We start from the raw sequence: 25,074 nt of genomic DNA on the forward strand, positions 1-25,074 counted from the left end.
ATCCCCAGCAAAAAAAAAAAAAAAAAAAAAAATACACGTGCTTGTACACACACTGTCCCCACTTGGTTGCTGGGACTAGCCTTGTGGCCCAAGAACCAAAAGCTGCATGGAGTTTGCTAATGTCCATCCAGTGTCCTGTCCACCATGTGCTTTGGGAGCTGATGATGGTCCCATCCCCCCAGAGGGGTTAATACCTTACGGGGTTGGTAGGTGGCATTTTGCACGTACTTAGCAAAAGAGGTAATATCTCTAAGAGTTTCTACAATTTTCAAGCTGTAATTGTGCTTCTGCTTATAAAAAGCTAGGTTGGATGCCTTAAGCTAATAATAATTTGGCCTTGTTCTTGCCTCATTCCTTTGCTATGAAGGCGTTTTGTGTAGCTTTTCTGTTTATTTGTGTCTGGTGTCTCTCCCTTTCCCCTCCTTGTAATGCTGTTGCTTTATCTCTCTTCCATTCATATTTTTTTCCTTTCTTTTTGCTGCATGGAGACTCTCTGCTGTACAAGTGTAAGTATTTTTTTGGTGGCTCTGCAGATTCTGGCTGTACTAGTTTACATTCTTGTGCTCTATTTGCTTCTGTGCTGCTTGGCTGGTCTCCTAGGAGACTCTCATGTCGTCATCCATCTGTGGATCCTGAATGAAACAGGCAGCAATTTAGAGACAAGATTGAATTTTACAAGATGGTTCAGCTAGCAAAATAGGTGATGAATTTAAAATATTCCCAGCCATGTGCCTGAAAGCAAGCAGAGTGTTTATGAAGAGGGTATAAACATTTAAGACGAGAAAAGCTCTTATTCCCTTTGTGGGTTGCTTTTTTTTTCAAAGACGTGATTACTTAAACTTCCAGGGTTTTAAATTTCTGATTCTTGTCATATTACTTGTTTCCCAGAGTTGGTGTCATAATACCTTTTTTGTATTAGAAGAATTTTACTGATCTGCCTTCCAACTGTTTTTTTTTTGTTTGTTTGTTTTAAACCTCAAGTAAAAGAAAAGTAATTGATGATTCTTGTGCTTGGATTGAGATTCTTGTTTATTAATTTTTTTGCACAAATTTGGTAAAATGAATAAGGAAACTACTCCATCTAATTTTTCTGGTGACAGGAGTTCCCGTTATGGCACAGCAGAAACTAATCTGACTAGGAACCATGAAGTTGCAGGTTTGATCCCTGGCCTCGCTCAGTGGGTTCAAGATCTGGTGTTGCCATGAGCTGTGGTGTAGGTCGCAGACGCAGCTTGGATCTGGCATCGCTGTGGCTGTGGTGTAGCCAGCAGCTGTAGCTCCAATTAGACCCCTAGCCTGGGAACTTCCATATGCCACGGGTTCGGCCCTAAAAAAGGAGAAAAGACAAAAGCCAAAAAAAAAAAAAAAAAAAAAAAACTTTAGCTCTCATTAAAAAAAATAGTATATCTAAGAATTGTATTAAAAAATCAATTTAACAGGAAAAACGTGTCGTTTGTAAGGTTCTAACATTAGTCCTTAACTTATGGTAAAGCTCACTATTGAGCTAAATGGAGAATAGTTTTAAATCCATTATAAAAATCGAATAAAGTGAGTAAGATTTCCAGGCAGTGTAGACATTGTGCTGCTTCTGGATTCTTAGACAATAGAGCCATGTACTCCATTCACTGACTGTCTGCCATTGTGGGGATTTATTAATGTTTGTGGTGTCAGAATAAGTCTACGTTTAGAGTTTTCCTTCTCAAGTTATATTTAAAGTGGTTTTTTTTTTACACATTATTCTTCAGATTTCCTGAGGATATAAATATTGAAAATTATTTATTATTCATCAAATGCACTTTTAAAGACAACGTGATTTTGTCTAGGCCTGAAGTAATATGATAGTTGGCTGTGTTAAACATAAATCGATTTGTGGAAGGTCTCTTTCCATTGCTGACCCCGTTCTTCTGTGGGGCACTTCATGATTTCTTTGGTCAGAAAATATCTAGGCATCGACAAATGTTCAGGAAGGGTAAATGAGAACTAAGAAATAGTCTGAGAAAATTAACCCTCTCATTTTGGTACAAAAAGGGAAGAGACTAAATGTAAATCTGAATGGGAAAGTCAGATTTTTTTTTTCTCTAGGATGCAGTTCATCTAACAGGAGTGAGAAGAGGGAAGCAAGAGTTCATATAAACCATATTTCTAGAGAAACCTACCATATCTGTTCTGAAATATACACTTAGGTGGATAATTATAGCTCATTCTTACATTTTATCTTGCTTCAGAGTTATATATAGTAGAATCACAGGAATAAGCCAGTAAGATTGAGCAACTCCATATTGCCTGTCAAATTGTTAAGGAAGAAACAGTTGTAAGGACAAGAAAGAAGAATATGAAGAAATAAAATTCCCTTTTTTCCCTCCCTTGTTATATTTCAACTCATATTTCTTCTTTCTCATAAAAGAAAGAGATTGTGGAACAGTTTGTCCATCAAAAGAAACATACAAAATTAGGTTATGTTTTTTTTTTTTTTTTGCTTTTTAGAACTGCATTTGCAGCATATGGAAATTCCTGGGCTGGGAGTTGAATCGGAGCTGCAGCTGCTGCCCCTAGCCACAGCAACACCAGATCCAAGCCATATCTGTGACCTATGCCACAGCCTGCAGCAACGCTGGATCCTTAACCCACCAAGCAAGGCCAGGGATCTAACCTGCATCCTGGTAGATACTAGTCGGGTTCTTAACATGCTGAGCCACAACGGGAACTCCCAGCTTACATTCTCTCTCTCTCTTTTTTTTTTTTTTTTGTCTTTTTGCCATTTCTAGGGCCGCTCCTACGGCATATGGAGGTTCCCAGCTAGGGGTCGAATCAGAGCTGTAGCCACCGGCCTACACCAGAGCCACAGCAATGTGGGATCCGAGCCGAGTCTGCGACCTACACCACAGCTCACGGCAACACCAGATCGTTAACCCACTGAGCAAGGGCAGGGATCGAACCCGCAACCTCATGGTTCCTAGTCGGATTCATTAACCACTGCGCCACGACGGGAACTCCCCAGGTTACATTCTTAATAGCAATCGTAGAAACTAACCTGATTGCAAACCTTGCCCATTTTCGCAAAAGGCCATTGGTCCTGTCTAAACATGGCAAAACTTTAGAAGTAACAGTTCTGTCAAATACCCTGAAAGAGTTTTATGTGAAATGCAATTGGAGGTTAGATGCTTTTTTGAAATAAAGGAAAGCAATGAAAATGCATTAGAATGCATCTTTCTGATATTCAAATTTTGTATACTTGCTTTTGAGGCACTAGAAAGTTAGATCAAAAAAAGCAAACTAGTCTCCTTTTTATTAATGCCAACCATCAGAAATTCTGATGATTTTGTATATTTCTCAGTGTCTATAAAATTAGGTTGAGATGAATGATCCATTTACAGTTGGACAGTAATTTGTAAATGAGTTTCTATTACATGTTATATATTATATATATTCTTTAACTTATAATTCTGTATGTATTTCTTTTTATATGTTTAAAATTATATTTGAAATGTCATTGTCATGTGTTTTATATGTATTTGGTATTCAGTATAAAGGCTAAATAGGGAAACTTGACCTAGATTATTTTTGCTCCTATCCTTTCTTATTTAATCAAGAGTCACAGGAAAATTTGGACGATATCTTCATTCCATGTGTTTGTTAAATAACTTATTTCCTATTTATTTAAGGAAATAATAAATAATCCTCTTTAAATGAGTAGGATATCATTTAAATAGGATATTTAAAGGAATTGGCTGGAAATTTATCCCAAGCTACTTTTTGATTCTTTTTCCTATCGTGTTTATACACAAAATGGATAGAATACTGAAGGAGTTTTCATGACTAAACACAGCATATGTTTTGGTAGTTTGTTTCTCCTGAGAATTATTTTTAGAGGTTTCATTATGAATAGACCAGTTAGGCCACTAACTTCTTCAGACAACTGCTGAAGGCCAGTTTGGGGAAAAAATTACCTTGAAACTGAATTCCTTTCCAGTTGCATTGGATTGGTGGTTTTTACTGAACCTTCAAAGCCCAATGTTTTATAGAAAAATATTCCACTGATGGTTTGCTTTTAACAAAACCTGGAAAGAACCAGACCAGCAAGTTCCATTGTGTATTTCAGGGAGACCAGACTGGATTTAAATTCCACTTGCTCATCGTTTTTTTATCTCCCTTTTCTCTCAGTAATAAATAATGGCAAAAGATATTATTAAAACCAGCATAAAATTGTCAAAACTTTAAAGGTCAGTATGAAACAGTTTATTCTTTGAACCAAAGAAGTTTATCAACCTTGTGGATTTTTTTTTTTTTTTTGAGAACACTTTAAATGACGACAACTTATTAAATGCCATGAATGTCTACAAAGGATATTCTTTTAGTTATGTTATCTCTTAGTTTATACAAATACCGGTTTCCAGTATAAAACCAATTAAGATCCCTAAAATCCATTCCTCTGTACATTGATACCAGGCGTGTGGTAGGAGGGATGCTGGGCTGACCTTCATGACCCGGGGCTGTCCCTGGCCCTGCTCCTTTTAACTTGAATGGTGTTCTTTATCATCTCCATGACTTCATTTCTTCTTTGGGATTTGTTTATGGAGGTGATGACCAAGGTCCCTCCAGCTTTGATATGTTTGATCCTTTTGAGGGAGAAGCTCATGTCTTCCTTAAGTCTGACTTTACACAATCAACAGTTGACACCAATGATAGAAAAATACTCTTAAGCGGTTTTGGCCCTCATTCGGGTTTTGGCTTCCTTTTTAAAAGAACCATCAGGATCAAAGACGTGTTACTGAGAAGTGACAGCAGATAGAGACTTCTATATACCATGACAACAACTTTTTGCTATGGTCTTTGGTCTTGGCCCATCATATAAAGATCAAAATCTTTGTGGCAGAAGTGTGAAACAAAACAGTTAAACTTCTAAATAATTAAAATGACAGAGTTTAGTGTTGCTTCCATTGATATTGCTGTGATAATGAACGGTGAATAATTGTGTTTTCAAGTTTTAGCTTTTCCCATCTTTTTTTTTTTAAGAGTTTTACCATCTTTCAGTCTTTATTCCTTATATCCACTTGAATATTCTCATGTGCAGCTTGGAGTTCAATTCTATATTGTTCATGGTTCTTGCTACGTAAATGAAATTTAAGTGAGTGGGGCTGGAGGGAAGAAGTTGGCTTCAGCTTTTGAGAAAATGGTAAACATTTAGCAATGGCTTAGTCTTTTCAATCAGGCTGTCAGATGTTACTAACCATCCTCTAGAGAAGTAAAACAAATACTGAGCTTAAAACAACTGATTCCACATATTAGCCCCCTCTTCCCAAATGTTTCTAAAGTTTGAAAGTCAAGTTTCCTGGGCCTACCTAAGTCCTTTCTTTATTTTATTGCTAGATGACTCCTAAATCCAAAAGGAAGACTATCCATAGCCGAATGCTGCGGCCGGTTTCCAGGGCCTTTGGTGAGTATTTTGCTAATGCCAGTCCTTTCCATATAACTATGAAACAGCCTCAACAAGGACCTCAGACCACTTCAAAGATACGTCTTGGGGATGCGTGCTGAGTAAATACTGAGAAAGAGAATTAAGTGATTTGTGAATGGATGTTTGCTTTTCTGTGATAGAAGTAAATTTACGTTTAGGAACGTTTTTATCCATCTCTATGCAGTAAGCTTGAGCTTGGGGCTTTGTTTTATTTTAGAAATGGAGTTTGACCTTGATAAAGCCCTGGAAGAAGTGCCAATTCACATCGAAGACCCTCCTTTGCCATCCATCAGACAAGAGAAACGGAGCTCAGGGTTTATCTCGGACTTGCCCTCCGAGGAAGGAAAGAAGCTGGAGCACTTTACCAAGTTAAGACCAAGACGGGCTAAGAAGCAGCAATCCACCCATGCAGCGGTAGGTGGGCTGGTGGGCAAGGGGCCATGTCTCTCCTTCACCCTGTCCTGGAGGGAGGTGGGTAGGAACTGAAGCGTCTTAGAAACGCACCTTGTGCACGTGAAAGCTTGTAGTTAAGGAGAACAGAACCTCTACGTGTGTGATATTCATGCAGTATTCATGCAGAATATCTCATAGTTGCTCAACAGTTTTGGAAAAGACAACACTGTAAAATTAGCGCCTTTTTATTTTTTATTTATTTCTTTATTTTTGTCTTTTTGCCATTTCTTGGGCCGCTCCCACCGCATACGGAGGTTCCCAGGCTAGGGGTCTAATCAGAGCTGTAGCCACCGGCCTGTGCCAGAGCCATAGCAACACAGGATCCAAGCCGCGTCTGCAACCTACACCACAGCTCACAGCAACTCTGGATCCTTAACCCACTGAGCAAGGCCAGGGATGGAACCTGCAACCTTATGGTTCCTAGTTGGATTCGTTAACCACTGAGCCATGACGGGAACTCCAAAAAAAAAAAAAAAAAAAAAAAAATTAGTGCCTTTTTAGAACAGAGTTGCTCCTTGGAAGTCCTTAGGAAGATATCAGTCATGTGGGTGAGACAAACAGGCACACCTATAGAACTTTAGAGTGTCTGAGAAGATGGGAAATAAGTGCCAAAGAATTGTGATTCAGAATTGTTTGCATTTGATCCCCCACCTCCTTGTTCTGACCTGCTCTGGTGCCCTGGCTTTCGACAACCCACAAATGTGAGTGGTGGAGAAGAGGGTGGACGTGGGGAACCAGGTGGGTGGTGTGCCTCTCAGCGTCCTGCTCTCCCCTCAGAAGAGGACTGAGGTGTTTGCGCCAATGAGCCCTGGGGCAGTTGACCCCAGGTCTCTCTTTGGTTAATGTCTTTTCTATCCTTGCAGTCAGACTTTTTGAAGAATTTGCCTGTGCCTCTGGTCTTTCTTCCTCACCTTCCATCACTGCAACCCACCCAGGTCCTTACTCTGTACCTACCCACCCCTGGACCTGCCCTGCCATAGTCACTCCTGACCTAATCCTCTGGACTCTTGTCAGCCCTCAGCCTACTTGGTGAATCAGGCATCACTTGACGCAGGGAGCTCCATCCTGCCGTGGGCTTCTGACTCATCACTGTTTTTTCTTCTTCACCTCTCCAGTGGTGCCTTTGAGTTATATTATCTGCTCTCTGGGTGATGTCATCTAAACCCATGGCTTCAGTCTCTGTCCTTAACTCCTGCCCCTTCTGCTGAGGTCTAGATTCTGATAGTCACCTGCCTCCTGAACTCCAATATCCTAGAGAACCTCAGGTTCAACAAGTTCGAAACTGGGAGTCTTGTCTGTCCCTATAAACCCATCTTTTATGTTCTCTGTCGCCCGAGGAGCATCACCAGTCGACAAGCTAGAAACCTGGGTATGATCCTGAACACCAGCTCCCCACTGCCAGCCCTACCTGCTCCTCAGTTTCCTCCTTCCTCCTTGATATCCCCTCCACCTCTCCCTTTCAACCTGTTTTTCAGTCTTTTTGTCATTGCTTCTTCTGTCCCCACCCAGCCACCATCACCTCTGCCTCCTGGGCTGATAACTACTCATGTTTCAGATCTCCTTTGAAGCAAGACTTCTCCCAAGAAGCCCTACCTGTCTCTGCCCCTGTGGTCCCACCTGCCTGGAATGCATGACTACAGGGAAGATTGTCCTCACACATTAGTTGTGCACAGTGCACAGCCTGAGCAACCCTCCATGGAGGCCCTGCTACCCTGGTGCCTGAAGCTTTCACCTTATTACAGCTCTTGTCGTATAGTGTTTTCTAAGTGTGCTCTCCTCGTTGTATGTAAGCTCTGTGTAGGAAGGTGTACGGTTCGTTATCCATGGTTGTATGCTGAGCACTGAGTGTGAGTTTAGAATATGGCAGGTGTTCAGTACCCATAGATGGATTAACAGCACAACCAGTCATCTGCATGGTCAGTCATTTACTCATTCCAGATCCAGGCTGGTTGTGTTTGGTTGATTTCTCTCACTTGAATCTGAATAGTTTGACATGGTTTCAAAAAAAGCAAAAACAATTTAGTCTGCTGTTTTCTTTTCTGATTTACTTGATTTTAACTTTTTAGTGCACTAATACATATTCTTTTGTGTGTGTGTGTGTATGTGTGTATTCTTAGAGAATAAACTTTTCTTTCTTCTTTTAAATAAGGGAAAGGCCTTTTTAGATAGGGAAAAAAAATCATCCAACACTCTAGATTCTATGTGGTTACTGAAAAGTGGTTCCTCTGGCTCTTTCCTAGTGGTGGATCATTAGCAGTATCACCTGTATGTGGAATGGTGGTAGAAGTTTCCCCTTGATTAAGTCAGTGACCCAGGGAAAGAGAATGTTGTGTCCTTTTTTTCTGAAAGAAGAGAAGGGAGGAAAGCTGTGACAGAGTCTTGGTGGAGGAACATACTTAGGTATATTCTAGAGAGATTATAACTTTGTCAACAGTAAAGCGGGGAGTCACAGCATCAGTTCTCCAGGCTGTTCCATCCTAGGGACTCTGTCGCACAAGCGTGTGTCCTGGGATAATGGATCATGGTCCTGGGTCTGAATAGATCTAGCTTCTTCCCAAAGCCTTGTTGGACTGAGAGATGTGGCACATCTTGCTTTCGCTTAGGTTCATATGAAAATACACTACCTTATGATTTCACAGAGCTTGCGATTTTCAAAATGCTTTTCTGTTGACCAACTCAGTGAAGCTGCCGCACAGGCTCCATCATCCACATTTTTCAGTGGAGAATGAGAAGGTGGCAGTATTTAGTAGCAGCAGTCATTTAATATTATTGTTGTTTGGGGTTGGTTTGTTTTGATGGATTGAATAGCCTCAATTCACCGTAAATCAATCTTAGCTCTGCTAGAGTTTCTCCTTGACATCTAACACCCGTAATGAGTTTTTCCATGTCTCAGACTTCTCAAAGCCAAGATACATTTTCACTTTCAACATTTCTAACATGAAATGTGCGCAACTCTCTGCCAATACACACCAGTTAATTTTTCAATTATCTGGACACCAACTGGGTGTACTACCATTCTGACACTACCTGGAGTTTATGTAGACCCAACAGGTGAAGGGTTCAGTGGTACTCTCACTTTAGATAACAGTCTCAGATTATCTCCCATACTTTTGACCAACTGACTATAACTTCATGGGAGGTTCCCATACCCACCTCCTTGGCTAGATAATTTTCTAGAATGGCTCACAGAACTTAAGAACACACTTTACTTACTATTAGTGGTTTATTATAAATGGTACTGTCGACCAAAATAAAAACACACAACGTGAGAGCTGTGAGTTTCAGTTTTATTTGGGGACATACTGAGGACTGTAGCCTGGGAGACAGCCTCTCAGATGTTCTGAGGGACCTGCTCAGAGAGGTAGGGGGAGAGGTCAGCATATGTGTGATTTTTGGAGAAGGGGTATTGATCAAGCACACATCTTGGTAGGAGGTTGCTGCTAGTGACGAGGTACAGCTATCTTAGTTCATGATTTTAATGCTTTTCTCAGTATGGGGAAATGCAGGAAATGGAATTCATAAGATTTGCCTTTGAAAATATTTAACTATCTGAAGGCCTAGTCTGCCAATTTTCCCAGAGCACAGAGAGCCTCACTCCTGATCTGGGTCCTGAACTCCTTCTAAGGTGTGTTGAAGATCAGTGACTGCCATGGCTAATGGGTTAATACTTGTAGAACCACGTGGTGAGTGGCATTCTTTAGTTGGCAACTGTTCCTTATACTGATGAACCAGCTATAAATCAGAGGTTCCCACATTCCTTCTTCTTGGGTTCAAACCATTTGCTAGAGCAGCTCACAGAACTTAGAGATTGCTTACTGGATTGCTGGTTTATTATAAACGGATATAACTCAGGAAGAGCCAGATAAAAGAGACTCTTAGAGAAAGGTATGCGGTAAGGGGCACGAAGCTTCCATTGCCATCCCTGTGTCTCCACATGTTCACCAACCCAGAAACTCTCCAAACCTGGTCCTTTTGGGTTTTTTTGGCAGCTTCATTACACAGTCATGATTGCTTAAATCATTGGCCATTGGCAATTAATTGAACTTCCAGGCCCTATCAGCTGCCCTGAAGTTCAGGGGTGGAACTGAACCTCTCAAAATTTGGTTGGGTCCCCTGAACATCAGCCCCTGTCTTTAGATGGGCTCCAAAGTGACCTCACTGAAATAACTAAAATACTTTTATGGCTCTCATTGGTTAGAAAATTCCAAGGGTTGAGGAGCTCTGTGCCTGAAATGGGGATAATGAGCAAATATGTATTTTTTATTGTAAATCACTATAAGTATCTTCATAAAATCAGTTGGGGAACTCTCTCCTATTCTCTAGAAGAGTTTGCGTGTAATAAAGGTTTTCTGCTCCTCTCCTGGGAAGCCATCTGGGCCTGATGTGTGGTCTGTGTGCGTATAATGCTGACATGTAGATTTTTCTAAACTGGGGATTTGATTTGATTTGTAATAGATCTGTCAGTCAAAAAAAGTAATCAGTAGTCAATCTAAAGAAAGAATTGGAAAATTTTATTTCAGCCAGCCTGAGGGTTATAACCTGGGAGGCAGTCTTTCAGAAAGCTCTGTGGATAGTTCCACCTGTTAGAGGTCAAAGCACAGTTATATACATTTTTTAAGATAAAGAGTTATATGTCAAATGACACATTGACAGTTTACACAATCCAGATCTGCATGTACAAGTGAGTAGTGGGTCCTCCTGACTCTTTTACAAGATTAAGAAGGAAGCGTATCTCCTAAGGAGGTCTGGTTAATGCAGATGCAAAGGACATGCTAAAGGGGAGGGAGGAGGACCAAGTGGGCAGAGAAAATTTTTATGTTTAATAAAACTTGAATATGAATTTTATTTCATCAGATCTATTTAGATTATCCAATTCTTCTTGAGATCATTTTGATTTTTTTTTTTTTTTTTGCTTTTTAGGGCCACAATCATGGCATATGGAGGTTCTCAGGCTAGGGATCTAATCGGAGCTATAGCTGGCGACCTAGCTATAGCTCACGGCAATGCCAGATCCTTAACCCACTGAGCAAGGCTGGGGCTCGAACTTGCAACCTCATGGTTCCTACCCAGATTCATCTCCATTGTGCCATGACGGGAACTCCCATTTTGGTAATTTCTATTTTTCTAGGATATTGTTCACTTAGTGCAATTGTTCATTGAGTTGTTTATAGAATTCTTAGAGTTTTTTAATCTCTTCTGTATCAATAGCTGTGTCCCATTTTTTTTTCAGTTCTCATCTATTTGAATGCCTCTCTCCTATGCTGCAAGGTCTCACTTATTAGTCTTTTTCAAAGACTTAGCTTTACTAATCATCTCAGGTTCATTACTTATTGACTAATCTTTTTATTCCATTTTCTTTGTTTAACTTCCTTTTGGGTCCCTTATTTTCTGACTGGATTGCTTGGCTCTTTATTTTCCATGTTTCTTACTGTCTAATATATGTGTGTAGGATTTCATGATTATTCAACTCTCTAATTAGCGCTCTTCAGGTTTTATATTTGTTCCGAGCTGCTAATGGACCTGATTGTCCTTACTTCCTGCCCATGCTCTCCATCCGGCCTGTGGAGACAGGAAGAGATTTGGCAGCTGCCTTGTCAAAATCCAGGTGCACCACCAACAGTGTTTTCTTGGTGCATTTGTCTTAATAACCCAGGCAGAATGAGAACGGAGGGTGGTCTGAGTTGTCTTTAGTCTTCATAATCACCAGCTTATCTTCTGAGCGTTCACAAATTATCCTTTTAGCATTTACTCATGCACCGGAGGTGCAAAATCTACCTTCGTTATCTCTCGAATACCAACAACAGCAATTTCTGATTTTGTCTGCAAAATCCTCTCTGAGCACAGATGAAGTCACATCCAACTAGCTGAAGGCTGAGGTTTTTCCGCTCCCTTCCGACAGCTATACTCTCCCCCTTTTAGTCTGAAGTTTATTCTCCTTGACAGAAAAGACCAAACTCAAGTGGAATTTTGAGAACTCTTGATATCTCTGTGTCCTTTCCTTTCCTTTGGGCTGGCAATTGAGCTAAAACAGCATGTGTGTTTGGCCTTGAACTCTTCTGACAAACCTCATTTCATTTTGGTCTTTTTTTTTTTGTTTTTTTCCCCTGCTGCTCTTCTGACAGGCTGCCGACACCTCTGCCTATTTTAACGGATACATTTTAAGCCATATCTCACTAAAGATCTCCCAGTGATGGTGGACTTCTCTTAACCTCTGTACTCTTAGTCTCTTTATTTCTAAAATGACAGGGTTGGATGGTGGATCTATCAGATCCTGCTCAGCACTCAGAAGTGGCCTGTCCTGCAGGACAGGAAAGCAGACTGCTTTGTTGAGCACTGAGCGCCTCTGTCTCTGAAACCCACTGATTGTTCTTCATGTCCAGAGACCTTTTGTGCTAGCTGTGAATTCTGTTTCAAAGCAGGAAAAAAGAAAGGGGCTGCAAGGAGAAATTATAGTAGTAAAACTTTTTTTTTTTTTTTTTTTTCTGCTCACAATGGGAAGAGGAATTTGAGAGGCAGTCTCTGTTAGGACCTTGTGTCCTGGGCTCACATCCTTCTGATCCATCAGATGGGTGACCTCCGTGGGCACCTCTCACCCTCTGAGCCACTCTTTGATCTGGAATGGACCTAAATCTATGATAAAACTGTCTTTCCCTTTCAGTTCCAAGAGTAGGTATGAAGATGAAATAGTACACTGTGGAGCACAATAGAAACCCAGGGAGCTATTATTACTGTGAGATTCCATCCTCCATTCTTTTACAAAAGGAACAATAACAATCGAGGCAAGTTCTGTGCTGCTTTATCTTTTGGAGTCAAAACAGAAGTTACTCAGTGAGCTGTGCTCTCTCCATCACTGAGTTCTTGAACTTGGCCGATTCCCTGCCGTCTTGCAATACAGAGGAAAACCTTGCTCCACTATAAAGCACCGATCCGACGAGATGTATCATTATTTGTATTATTCCCCTTTCACAGAGTTCTTGGTCTATGATCCGTTACCTGTTCAGTTTTCAGCATTTCACGAACATGAACTCAGACGCACAGCTCATTTTTTGTAATGGACGTGGCCCGTTCATGGAATGGATGATTGTTTAAAGCAAAGGATGGGTCTTTTCTTTCCACAATGCCTGTGTGGCCATGAGCCAGGTTCCCCAAGAGGCAACTTGAAACTTGCAAATCAAGAGGACAGAAAGGAACTTTCCCACCACTCCATGGCAAGACTTCCAGACTAGATATTGCACCTGCATGGGAACCAGCAAAATGGGCAAGATACATGTTCTTTCTCAATGGCCCACAACCCGTCTGTGTGAGATTTTAATACTATTGCAGACACAAACCAAGCATCTTACTGAGATCCCTGCGAGTCGTCCATTCAAAGAGAAATGCTAGATTGATGAGTTTCTTTGTAGCGTCTCACCAGCTCCTCTCCTGAGAACCAGGCTTTCACCACTTGCCCCTGGATTTCCATAGCACCTCAGATAACATGGCCTGAAATTGAACTTCTCATCTTATTTTCCAGGTTGGGTTTTTGAACTGTGTTCCCTAGAACCATGCTCCCACTCACCCAGCCTGGAAACTTCAGCCTCATCTCAGGCAACTTTTTTCTTTCTCTCTGTTCTCATTTCCCTAGTACTTAGTCCCTCATCTCTGCCAGATGAGGCTCAACTATTATAGAAGTCTCTCATTTGTGTTCCTGCACAGATTTCCCTGTTTATAATCCCTGGCTTCCCTAATATATCCTTCACCCTGCCCCAGAGTTAACTGACCAAAATACAGGTTGGGCCAGGCCACCTCTTTGGGGTTTCCCATTGCTTATAAAGTAAATTTCACACTCTTTAGCATAGGATTCAAAGCTGTTCACTGTCAGTCCTTATATTGTTGGCTGGGATATATTCATTCAACTAGAGATAATGAAAGATACTGCACTAAAAAGAACTTAAATAATGAGAAGTACTTATTTTCTCACTTAACAAGAAATCCAGACGTATCAGGATTCAAGATGGGTTTATTCAGCACAGCTTATACCCACGTGGTTTCCACTCTTCTGCTCTGTCATCCTCAGCATGGTGGCTTTTGTCCTCAGGTTCACTTCCTCTTGAACTCCAGGTAGTTGCGATAGTTCAGATATCACATACTTTCTCCCATAACCATGCAGAAAAAAAGTGTATCCCTTCCTCTGTAGGAAAACCTGCCAGTGAGCCCCCTTATATCTCATTAACCTGATTTGTATCACATGCCCATGCCCACTAATCATAGGCAAGGAAATAGAATATTTGACTTGTTCAAAGAAGTATTCACTAGCTTATATCTCACTAACCTGAATTGTATCAGATACCCATGTCTACCAATCACAGGCAAGGAGATAGAATGATGATATTTGACTTATTGAAAGAAGTAATCACATCTTGAAATCCAGGTTCTTCCAGCAAGAAAGAAAGAAAGGGGGTTTGCAGTGGCCACTTTTAGCGTCTGCCAGGTTTATAGTCAGCACTTAACCCTACCAGTAAACCTCAGGCTCCTGGCCATTGGAATTATTGCCATTCTACCATTCTCAAAACTTAGCATGTGTGTCATTTTTTCATGCATTCCCTCTTGCCTTACCAGTAAGCCCGCAATGCCACCTTCTGCTTCAGGAACACTCGACTCTTCACAGCCTGTTAGGTTCCAAGCTGCTTCTGAGACAGCAGTCATTATTAAGCTTCCCCCCGGGCTTTGTGTTTATGGAGCATTTCTCACTTTTTTTTCTTTCTACCCTTGTTATGGTTGTACATGTACTTCTATTCTGATAGGATATAAGGGTCCATATTTCAGTTGGTCTTGTCCTGGCCGTGGACTTTATCACAGAGCCTTGAATTCAGCAATACATGTTTGCCAAGTGAAGTTAACCATAAAGTAATATTACACCTGTTTGGTTTGCAGGGCTGTCCTACCAGCATAGTCTCCCAAGATGGTGAACAGAACGGTCTGATGGGCAGAGTCGATGAAGGTGTAGATGAATTTTTCACCAAGAAGGTGACCAAAATGGATTCCAAGTGAGTTCAGAGTCATTTCACTAACATACTACTTAAATTCAGATTTAGATTACTTAGAGTTACAATTAAACTTAGAATGCACGAAGCCGCTTTCATTTACTATAAATGTGTAAAATATTGATTTTTATATGCGATTTACTGTTCTGGCGGTTTGCACATGTGACCTTGAGGCCAGCAACATCACTGTCACCCAGGAGCTCATTAGAAATGCAAATCCTGGAGTTCCCGTTGTGTCTCAGCGGCTTAAGAACCCCACAAGGTGTCCATGAGAATGCAGGTTTGATCCCTGGCCTCGCTCAGTGGGTTAAGGATCTGGCATTGCCACAAGCTGTGGCGTAGGTCACAGAGGTAGCTTAGATCTGGTGTTGCTGTGACTGTGGCATGGGCCGGCAGCTGCAGCTCCGATTTGACCTCTATCCTGGGAACTTTCATATGCCTCAGATGCAGCCCTAAAAAGAAAAAAAAAAGGGGAAAGAAACACAAATCCTCAAACCTCTACCCCAGATCTACTGAATCAGAAACTGGAGGTAGGGCCCAGCAACCTGTGTTTTAATAAACCCTGCAGGGTAACTGAGGCACACTCAAGCTGAAGTGCTATTCTAAATTAGACAGCAAAGCATACCTACCCACGGTATTTTTTTTAGGGGTTCATCATGTCTGATGGCATGTGTCTAGGACAGTGGGCCTGGGCAGGCTGAAACTATTTTGAGTTGACTCTTGAACAACACACGGTTTTTGTTTTTTGTCTTTTTGCCTTTATTAGGGCCACTCCCATAGCATATGGAGGTTCCCAGGCTAGGCGTCTAATCGGAGCTGTAGCTGCCAGCCTATACCACAGCCACAGCAATGCCAGATCCGAGCCGCATCTGCCACCTACACCACAGTTCACAGCCAGATCCTTAACCCACTGAGCGAGGCCAGGAATCGAACCCACAACCTCATGGTTCCTAGTCGGATTCATTTCCGCTGAGCCATGATGGGAACTCTTGAACAACACAGGTTTCAACTGCACAGGTCCACTTGCTGATTTTTTTCAATAGTAAATACTGCAGTACTACACAATCTGTGGTTGGTTGAATCTGCAGACATGGAGAAACCTCGGATACTGACCGAAGGCTGACTCCCAAGTTAGATGTGAATTAACCCCCTCATTGTTCAAGGGACAACTGTATTTTTAAAATTCTCCTTGTTCATAGTTTGATATGTCTTGGGGCCCTGCATCATTGCTGAATGGTACGGCTTTAAGTGTCAAAATGCCAACAGCATTAGTTGAAGAGGCTTTCGAGTTAACCTCTAAGTAGTTCTCTGCATTTTCTTCTTACTAAGATGGAGTTTCCTTAGAAGAAATTTCAATGGTAAGAGCTTAATTTGAAATACTCCAGCCTTTAAGTGTGATCTGTACCATGTTATTTAATCCCTGACTAAAGGCAGATGTATCCCCAAATATGCTCTGAATATGGATTTGTGTCTGGGAAGCATTCTTCACCTTGAGATAACCGATTTGGGAACGAATTTAAAACCATCCTGATAAGCTGAGAGTGGGCAGGCCGGGCACAGGGAAGGGAAAAACTCGTCCGTTCTGTAGATCGATGTGTCTTATCTTGCCTCAGCAGGACGGTGAGGTGGGAGTAAGTTAAATTTGTATATCCATAACAGTATAACTTACCGAACGTTATAAGCTTTGGAAAGACCCAATTATTTGTCTTCTTTGACACTGGCCTTGAAGCTTGGCATACTGGGGAAAGTTCTGTTCTCCTCTCCTTCAAGATCCAACCTAAATATCATTTTTTCTTTGAAGCTTTCCCCTGAATGCACCTCCCACCCTCTACCCTTCAAATTAATTGCTCTTTCTCTCCTGCTGACTCAACACACTTTTTTCCCATCCTCTGCACACATCTGTTAGAACACACATACTCCTTTGAGAGTTTGTTTGGTGTTTTATTTTTTTTACAGTGTGGGCAATGGATGAACATATTCTCAATGTAAAAGATTCAAAAACGCTATCAACAGAAACCAAGCCAAACGGGAAAATAAACCCCTCTTAGGAATTTGCTTTTCAAGTCTTTTCTTCCCAAAGAATGCTGCTCTTCAGAAACAGTGTTGGGGTCTTGTTTTTCATTATAACTTTGGGATCTAATGCAGACTGTAATGTATAATCTGCCTTTGGTCACTACTGGTTGAATAGATCAAGACAGTCTTGGCCTCTGTCTGTATGAAGAGATAACACTGGAGTTTCTCTTTGTAGACTTTAGAAATTAAGATTGAATTTGTGAAATGGTCTCTTTGTTAGAAGTGGATCATCTCTGTGATCTGGATCACTCCCAGTGGGATGACCTCTGCCTTTAAAGCTGTCTCCTCCCATCGTAGGCTCTGAATGAAAGCTGAGCACACTTTATAAGGTGTAAAACCCACTTTCTACAAAGCTGCCGCTGCGGAAGGATTCTCTTCCTGTTCCAGTGCACAGATAGAACGAGGTGCATTAGTGTTCATCAAATGATGACGGAATCCCCTAGAGGTTGTGACATGTTTTGTCTCATTTTGTTATGTAAAAACATTATTGTCATTTTGGAATGTAGAGGTCTAGGCATAGGTAAAACCATCAAGTAGTACAAAGGAAGTGTGAGTGTCAAAGTTACACCTGCTCCTCATAGTTTAAAATGTCAGCTGTTCTTCAAGGCTTTTTACTTAGGGGGGGAAAAAAAGGCCCTTGTTTCTTTTCCTGTTCCCTATTCCCTGGAGGCAATTAATTCCTATTCCTTTATTATTTATTTTGCGTCCATATTGTTAAAAAACTTTTTTTGGTTGTTGCTATGTCCTGTTTTTCAGTTTTTAAAAGTAGCCATAACAGTTGACTCCTACCCTACTGTCCACCAAATGCATGCAGGCAAACTTATACACACACACACACACACACACACACACACACACACGCTCTTACTTTTCCTTTCCCCATCATCTTATTTAGTTCTGTCATAATTGTTGGTTACATTAGTGTTTAATGTTTACTTCATTATAAACATGTAAATATTCACAGCTGACTTACACAGTGTGCTATGATTTGGCTACATTTCCCTTCCTACACAGCTTTTTATTTTCCTTGGAGTTAAAAATGGTCCCCCTTTGCATTTGCTTTAGTTTTCTGTATTCCTGTCACTAATGTAGCCCCTAGATCTCCAGGAAAGGCATACATCTCTCCATGTCCCCAAGTATCCTCAGTTGCATTTTCCTGGGCACATCCCTCATTGCTATCTGACTGCCCCAGTGTGAATTCTAAGCCTGCCGTGCTCCTGGGATCTCCCTTCACTGTCTGCTGGACACCCCCTGCCACCTCCTCTGTCTTTCCAGGTTCCTTTGGGCGTGTCATTATCTTCCTTATTTACTCTCTGGTTTGGTGCAGCACCTTCCTGAGAAGGAAGCATAGGAGCGAGTTTCTGAAACTCCTGTGTCTTGCATTTTGGTTAATATTGTGACTAGGTATAGAACTCTAGATTGGAATCCATTTTTTGTCAGTTTTGAAAACCTGGCCCCATTATCCTTTGGCTTCTGGTATTGTTGAATCCGATGTTGTCTTGAGTCCTGACTCTTTGTGGCTTGTTTTTGCTTTTCCTTCTCTCCAGAAGCATTTGGGATCTTCTCTGTCCCAAATATTTTGACATTTTATGATCACATGCTCTGTGTGTGTTTTTGGCTTTGTTTTTTTGAAACCCATTTAGTAGGCACTAATGGGCCATTTCAGTCTGGAAATTCTTGTCCTTTGGTTCTGGAATTGTTCTGGAATTATTTCTTCTTAATTTCTTTCCTTCCTTTTCCTCTATATTCTTTTTCTTTAACTTCCATTAGTCACATTGTATATTTCCTCTATTAATCCACTTTTTTTTTCCTTTTTACATTTTCTCTTCTATTATCTCATTCTTTTTATTGCCGCTCCTCCCTCCACCCCTCAGTTTCTGGGGGATTTCTGCAGTTTTATCTTCCAGCCTTGAGTTTTCTCCTTCTGCTATCACATTTTTTTTTCCTATTATTCTTGTATCATGGATGCAATATTTTTTTTTTCCTCTTTCATTTTGAAATGGCGGCACTAACAAATGTCTTGAAAGTTTGTCAGTGGGGGTTGTCAGGTGGCAGGCTTCAGTGTAGGGTGACCTTCTTGGATCATTTTTTGGGGGAGGGGAGCTCTCCCTGACAGAATCTTCAGGTCTTTTCTCATGTCCACTTAGAAAGTTTGAGCTCCAGCCTGGAGGGCATTAACCTGGCTGCTTCATTATGGGATTCAGAATGAGAGAAAGGGTCCATGAGGTATCGCTCTTCAATATGTAGCCTTTCCTCTGTAGAGGAGGAGAAATAATTTTCCCTTTACCTTTCTAGTTTCTTGGCTGAGACACCTCTGCAATAAAAAGGCAGATTCACAGGATAAAAACCAACAGAAGTGTATTAACATGTATACCTCCCATATACATGGGAGATCCCTCAGAGTTTCCATTGTGGTTTTGCCAGTAATGAACCCAACTAGTATCCAGGAGGATGTGGGTTCGATCCCTGGCTTCATTCAGTGGGTTAAGGGTCCAGCGTTTCCCTGAGCTGTTGTGTAGGTCCCAGATGCAGCTCAGATCCAGTGTTGCCATGGTAGTCGTGTAGGCTGGCCACTGCAGCTCCTCTTGGACCCTAGCCTGGGAACTTCCATATGCCACAGGTATGGTCCTTAAAAAAAGGTGGGGGGAGATCCCCAGGAAGATTGAGTAACTCTCAGAAATGGCTCAGGCCACCACCTTAAATACCATCTTCAGCTAAAGACAAAGGAGAGATGGGGTTGGGTGCTGTTTGGGGAGGTTACTGGGAACCAGGTAAGCAAGGGTAAGGTTGTTATGCAGGTTTAAGTCCTTGCTTTCCCCATAGAAAAATTTCTAGAGATTGAGTCTGTCTATTCTACAGAGAAACCCACCCTTACAAATGGAGATTTTCTTTATAAACGTAAATGTCTCTTACACAAACTTCTCCGCAGTTTTCAGACCTTCCCCCTGTGTCTGCTGTTTCTTTAAAATAACCTAAAATAATCCTAAGCCGGAGATATGTATTTCGCGGTGACATAGTCTGCCCCCTTCACCTGAAATTCATTTGCTTCTGGGCCTCCCCTGCTAATAATACTTGAGGGATCAGCTTGCCCAGGTTTATTAAGTCAGTTTTCACTCCTAACTCTTTTGGCTTCCAAACTGCTGTTTTTGCCTTTTCTCCATTCTGGGGCTTATTGCCTGCGCCCCACCGCCACCCCATCGCTTGCTGGTATTTTCCTGGGGACTCAGGGGAGCTAAAGGGATCTTCATTCTGCCAGCTTTACGTGAAAGGCAGTGTGGATACCTCCCCCTCAGCCCACATCATTTCCACATTTACCCCATCCATTTCAGAGTATTCTCATTCTGACAGCCCCCTGCCAAAGCTCCTTGCCTGTCTTTTCATGTTTTTGCCTCATTCCAGTGGTATTACATTTAAGAAGGATCCAGACTTTGGGCACTAAGGGTGGGATTTCAGATATGATCTAATGATTATGGAAAGATTTCAGAGACTTAAGGGAAAATTTGGTCCTTTCTAGTGCTGCCAAGTTAAATAAGGCAATCACCCACCTGTGTCTTGAGTGGAGCCAGCTTTTCTGGCAATTCTTGCAGTGGAGAGGCACTTGATTTAAGGACTTAAACATAAAAAAAAACTCACCTCTGCTCCCAGTCCCCCACCGACACTTCAGGTGCTCATTCTTTTTTTCTTTCTTTTTTCTTTTTTTTTTTTCTTTTTAGGGCTGCACCTATGGCATGTGGAAGTTCCCAGGCTAGGGGTTGAATCGGAGCTGCAGCTGCCAGCTTACACCACTGCCACAGCAACACCAGATCCTTAACCCACTGAGCAAGGCCAGGGATCGAACCTGCATCCCTCATGGATACTATGTCAGATTCTTAATGCACCAAGCCATGACGGGAACTCCCAGATTCTCATTCTTAATTTGTATTTGCCTCAGTTTCCTCCCCTGTGGAGAGGATGATGCTATTTAATGTACCTTTCTATTTCTGACGTCAGCTTTTAAAAATGCTTCAGAATGGTTGCTGTATAAAGCCTCAGCCTCCCCGTTTCTTTTTTGACGGATGGTTGCTGGAACCTTAGGTACAGTGAATCAACCCAACAGGCTTTGTTCTTTTGCAACACAGGAGATGGTCGGCAAGAGGCTCAGAGTCCCACGAGCTTAGCGAAGGAGGAGACGAGAAGAAAAAGCGGGACTTTCGGAAAAGCGGCTTTCTCAATTTAATCAAACCCCGGTCCAAATGTGACCGGTCCCCAGCAGTCTTGGCGACCGAAGAACTCTCCTCCCCCAAGGCGGGAGTCCGAAGTCCAGCCGTGGACGCCCCCAGGAAGGACACGAAGGCTGCCGAGCACAATGGCAGTGCTGAGCGGGCGGAGGAACTCAAAACACCTGAGTCCCTAGAGGAAGGTCAAGGGGAGGAGGTGGGGAAGGTGGAGCGCAGTGACAGCAAGGGCAGCCCACAGGGAGGACGGAGGTACGGGGTCCAGATGATGGGCAGCGGTCTGCTGGCAGAGATGAAGGCCAAGCAGGAGCGGAGGGCTGCTGGCTCGCAGAAGGTAAGGGGGGAGGAGGAGGAGGAGTGTCTATGTTGACTTTATTGTCTTTGTCTTTTTTTTTTGCCTCCATTCATTTTTTTTTTTTCATGGGCAAAAGAGATACAGAGAAACAGCCTGGAGATTAAAGAGATATCCCAACACACAATGCTTTTCCCCAAAGAGCCCAGAGCATGGAATACGAAGGCATGTTTTCTCTCTGGCCCTGAGGCTGCGATGTCCCGGAGAGCCTCAGCCTCTGGAGGCTGGTCAGTGGCTGAGCGTCCCGCAGGCCTTGTCCCACCTGCTCGGGGGCTCCTGTGCATGTCAGAAACACCCGACACTTGTGCCAGGGACATGCTCCATTCTGGGGAAAGACTGAGTCTGTTGAATCCGAATGGAGACCTGAAGCTGATGGGTGATAGGAAAGCTCCCAGAGGCAAATCAAACGATTGAAACCAGATTCTAATTCTATAAAGGGAGATGTGTTTTTCAGTTCTTTCAGAATTTGTCATTTTCCAAACCTAGAAGTTCCTCAGTAAGTTCCAGATTTAAGTCAAAAAGAAGAGCATTGCACTCTGCTAGAATTAATAGAACCTTTTTTTTTTTTTTCCTTTTAAATGCCTCAACTGTGGCATATGGAAGTTCCCAGGCTAGGGGTCAAATCAGAGCTACAGCTGCCGGCCTACATCACAGCTCACGGCAACACCAGATCCTTAACCCACTGAACGAGGCCAGGAATCGAACCCGCCTCCTCATGGATACTGATCACATTCTTAACCCCCTGAGCCACAACAGGAGCTCTGAGTTAATCAAACACTTGACCATTGAGATATATTATCTATTGCTATGAGGAAAAACTTTATCATTTAAAAATTGTTGAGTGCCCCCCACATCTGATTTAATGCATTATTTTTGAACCTCTTTTTAAAAGTTGTGCATTTTTTTCTTCCCTTTTTATCTGTTTTTTTTTTGTTGTTGTTGTTGTTGTTTTTCTGTAGCTCCTTGAGGATGGTATCCTTATTGTGATCACTAAGATTAACGTAATGAAGCCAGGCTTTGGTTTCTGTGCATTCGCTTGAGCTTTTATGTCTGTAAAACTGGGTTCCTCAATGAAAGGGAAGTTGCACATCGATTTTACCTAAGTGTCAGAATAAAATAGTTCATCCCCCTTGATTTTCGGAAAGTACATGGTAAACTGTATACCGGGACACGGAGGGCTGTTTTATATTACTTCTAAATGACTAATTCTTTTTTTTTTTTTTTTTTTTCATGAAATCCTGCATCCCTTTTGATTTGACAGCTATTCACTATAGTTCTTCCACCAGTACCATTTTCCTAGTCTCAGAGCCCTCCTGACTTTAGCTCTCAGGGAAGAGTGGAGGGGGTAAGACTACGTTCTGATAATTCAACAAGGGAGACATGATGTGGCCTTTGCTGGTCAGAATTTTGAATAAATACTGCGACTATGTCATTGATGAGTCAGACGGCCAAAGAAATGTTTATATTTTAATCTGTTTTTAGAGAATTTCTTTACAACCAGGAATGCACTGTTTTCACTAATGAGCTGTTTATTTTATCACTGTTTCCACTGATGCCTTTGGATAGAGAGATGAGCAGTGCCGGAGGGTTTCTTCCACGTGCTTTGGATTTGATAAATAAATTGGCTCATGGTGACAAAATTCTTAGGATTTAAGTTTTATTTGTTCGACTTAAAATCTTTGAGCGCCATCTAGTGTCTATTTAAAACAACGATAATAAAAAATCCTTAGGCTTTAACACTTGAAATCAGTCAAGGGTGTTCCATCAGCACAATAAAATAGTAAGTTTTTCATAAATTCATTTTAGGATACTTCTCCCTAAATTATATGACTGTGTTCTCTATAAACTATCAACATAATACCAGAAGTTAATATACTATTGATAAAAAAAAATTATGTTGTCTTCACTTTCCTCTTCACACTATTCACTTTTACGTAGATGTATTTAAAGAGCTGTAAAAATGAAAGTATGGCACTTATTATTTTATTTCATTTATGTATTTCTTTTTGTCTTTTTAGGGCCGCACTGGCAGCCTGTGGAAGTTTCCAGGCCAGGGGTCAAATCAGAGCCGTAGCTGCCGGCCTACGCCACAGCCACAGCAATGCAGGATCCTTAACCCCCTGAGCGAGGCCAGGGATCAAACCTGCATCCTCATGGATACTAGCCAGCTTCGTTACCACTGAGCCATGACGGGAGCTCCGGCACTTATTATTTATTAACAAAGGAGACTAACTAAAGGTATTGAAAGCTTAGCAGCCACATCTTTTCTTCTGTGGCCCCTATAATGAGGTTATCATATCCTCATTCTGGTTATTGACATTAGGTTATTATATCCTCATTCTGCATAGGCATTTGGGAGATTTATAACTACCTCAGAAAGCCTAGAAGGAAAAAGGGAAGACAACTCCTAGGATTATATTTTAAGTGTAGCCAAGTAAGACACCTACATCATTTAAGGAGGCTCTTACTCTCAGATGCCAGCCCCGTAGCTGCCAGAGCCTGAGAGACAGTTCCTCCTTCAATGCGCCCTGAGTGCCTTGCTTATCTCACCTTCCTTCTAGCTCTGTTTAAATGCTCCACCTTATCTTTTGTGTGTGAGCACAGTTCCGGAGGACTCCACATTCCAAGAAGCCATAAAAGGCGAGGCCAGGCACTGTGCATTTGAGGACTGCTTAGGCACAGCCTCTGGACAGCCTGGGGTCAGGGGCAGTAGCGCCCCCTGCTGGTGTGGGCTGGCTATTCAAGGCTCGTCCCTGGCCCTGCAGACTCTTGTCCAAGGCTCAGAGGGGGCTCCACGTGCAGCCCGTGGCTCGGGGCTTCCTTTCCTTGGGAATCAGTTTTGCATAATGGTGGCAGAGAATTGCCCACTCTTGGTGTAGCACTCGTGTACACATTTCTTCTGAGACCCGTTCTGCACCCTCCACTGGTGAAAGTGGAACATGTGTACACTTGCTGAGAAATGCCCCTGCATTCCTGCTGTGTTCACTGCTCCCCTCTGACACTGCCGTGCTCCTGGCGGGGGTGTGGCTGTGGCAGATTGTGAATGTGTCAGAGCTCAGCTGTGTTTCAAATAATCTCTCCTCTTTCATCCAAAACAACTTAAAGCTTGGACCTGGCAGCCACTATTTGCTTTTAGGTTTGTCAGAAGCGCAGGTTGAGCTGGGAAGGAGAGGTTGGAGGGCCGACTCTCAGGAGTCGTTGTGCCTCCTGGTCTACTCACCCACTTCAACTTTTGTTTTTTTAGATGGGAGGTAGATGTAGATCATCTTTGCCAATAGAACTATTAGGTATCATTAAGCCAACACCAGACTTATCTTTTTTGTATCTAAATGCTCCTTCTTTTTTTGTTTTAAAAAGGGCCATGGGTGCAACATATGGAAGGTCCCAGGCTGGGGGTCGAATCAGAGCTACAGCTGCTGGCCCACACCACAGCAATGCAGGATCTGAGCTGTGTCTGTGACCTACACCACAGCTCATGGCAACGCCAGATCCTTATTGACCCAC

At 42.2% G+C, this 25,074-nt stretch overlaps 1 protein-coding gene across 25 annotated transcripts in view; it reads left to right on the forward strand.

Annotated features, from left to right (window-relative positions):
* CARMIL1 (capping protein regulator and myosin 1 linker 1) overlaps positions 1-25,074 on the forward strand; it is a 317,278-nt gene that overhangs the window by 276,511 nt on the left and 15,693 nt on the right. For 10 of the 25 annotated variants that reach the window (XR_014809749.1, XR_014809748.1, XM_084967589.1 and 7 more), the window contains exons 30-33: positions 5,368-5,434; positions 5,673-5,869; positions 14,822-14,934; positions 21,123-21,552. Coding sequence is in view for 13 of the 25 variants with exons in the window: in XM_084967589.1 (XP_084823715.1) it covers positions 5,368-5,434; positions 5,673-5,869; positions 14,822-14,934; positions 21,123-21,552 (807 nt within the window). In the remaining 12 variants the exon portion in view is untranslated. Of the gene's footprint in view, positions 1-488; positions 507-5,344; positions 5,435-5,672; positions 5,870-14,821; positions 14,935-21,122; positions 25,027-25,074 lie in introns of those variants that run through there. The other 15 variants (XR_014809747.1, XM_084967588.1, XM_084967582.1 and 12 more) reach the window with 6 other exon arrangements.

Source organism: Sus scrofa, chromosome 7, assembly GCF_054392235.1.
Source record: "Sus scrofa isolate SSC_HxYL_T2T_F1_AM1 chromosome 7, Sscrofa_HxYL_maternal_Yorkshire_Landrace_v2.0, whole genome shotgun sequence".
In the NCBI taxonomy this organism is placed as follows: domain Eukaryota; kingdom Metazoa; phylum Chordata; class Mammalia; order Artiodactyla; family Suidae; genus Sus; species Sus scrofa.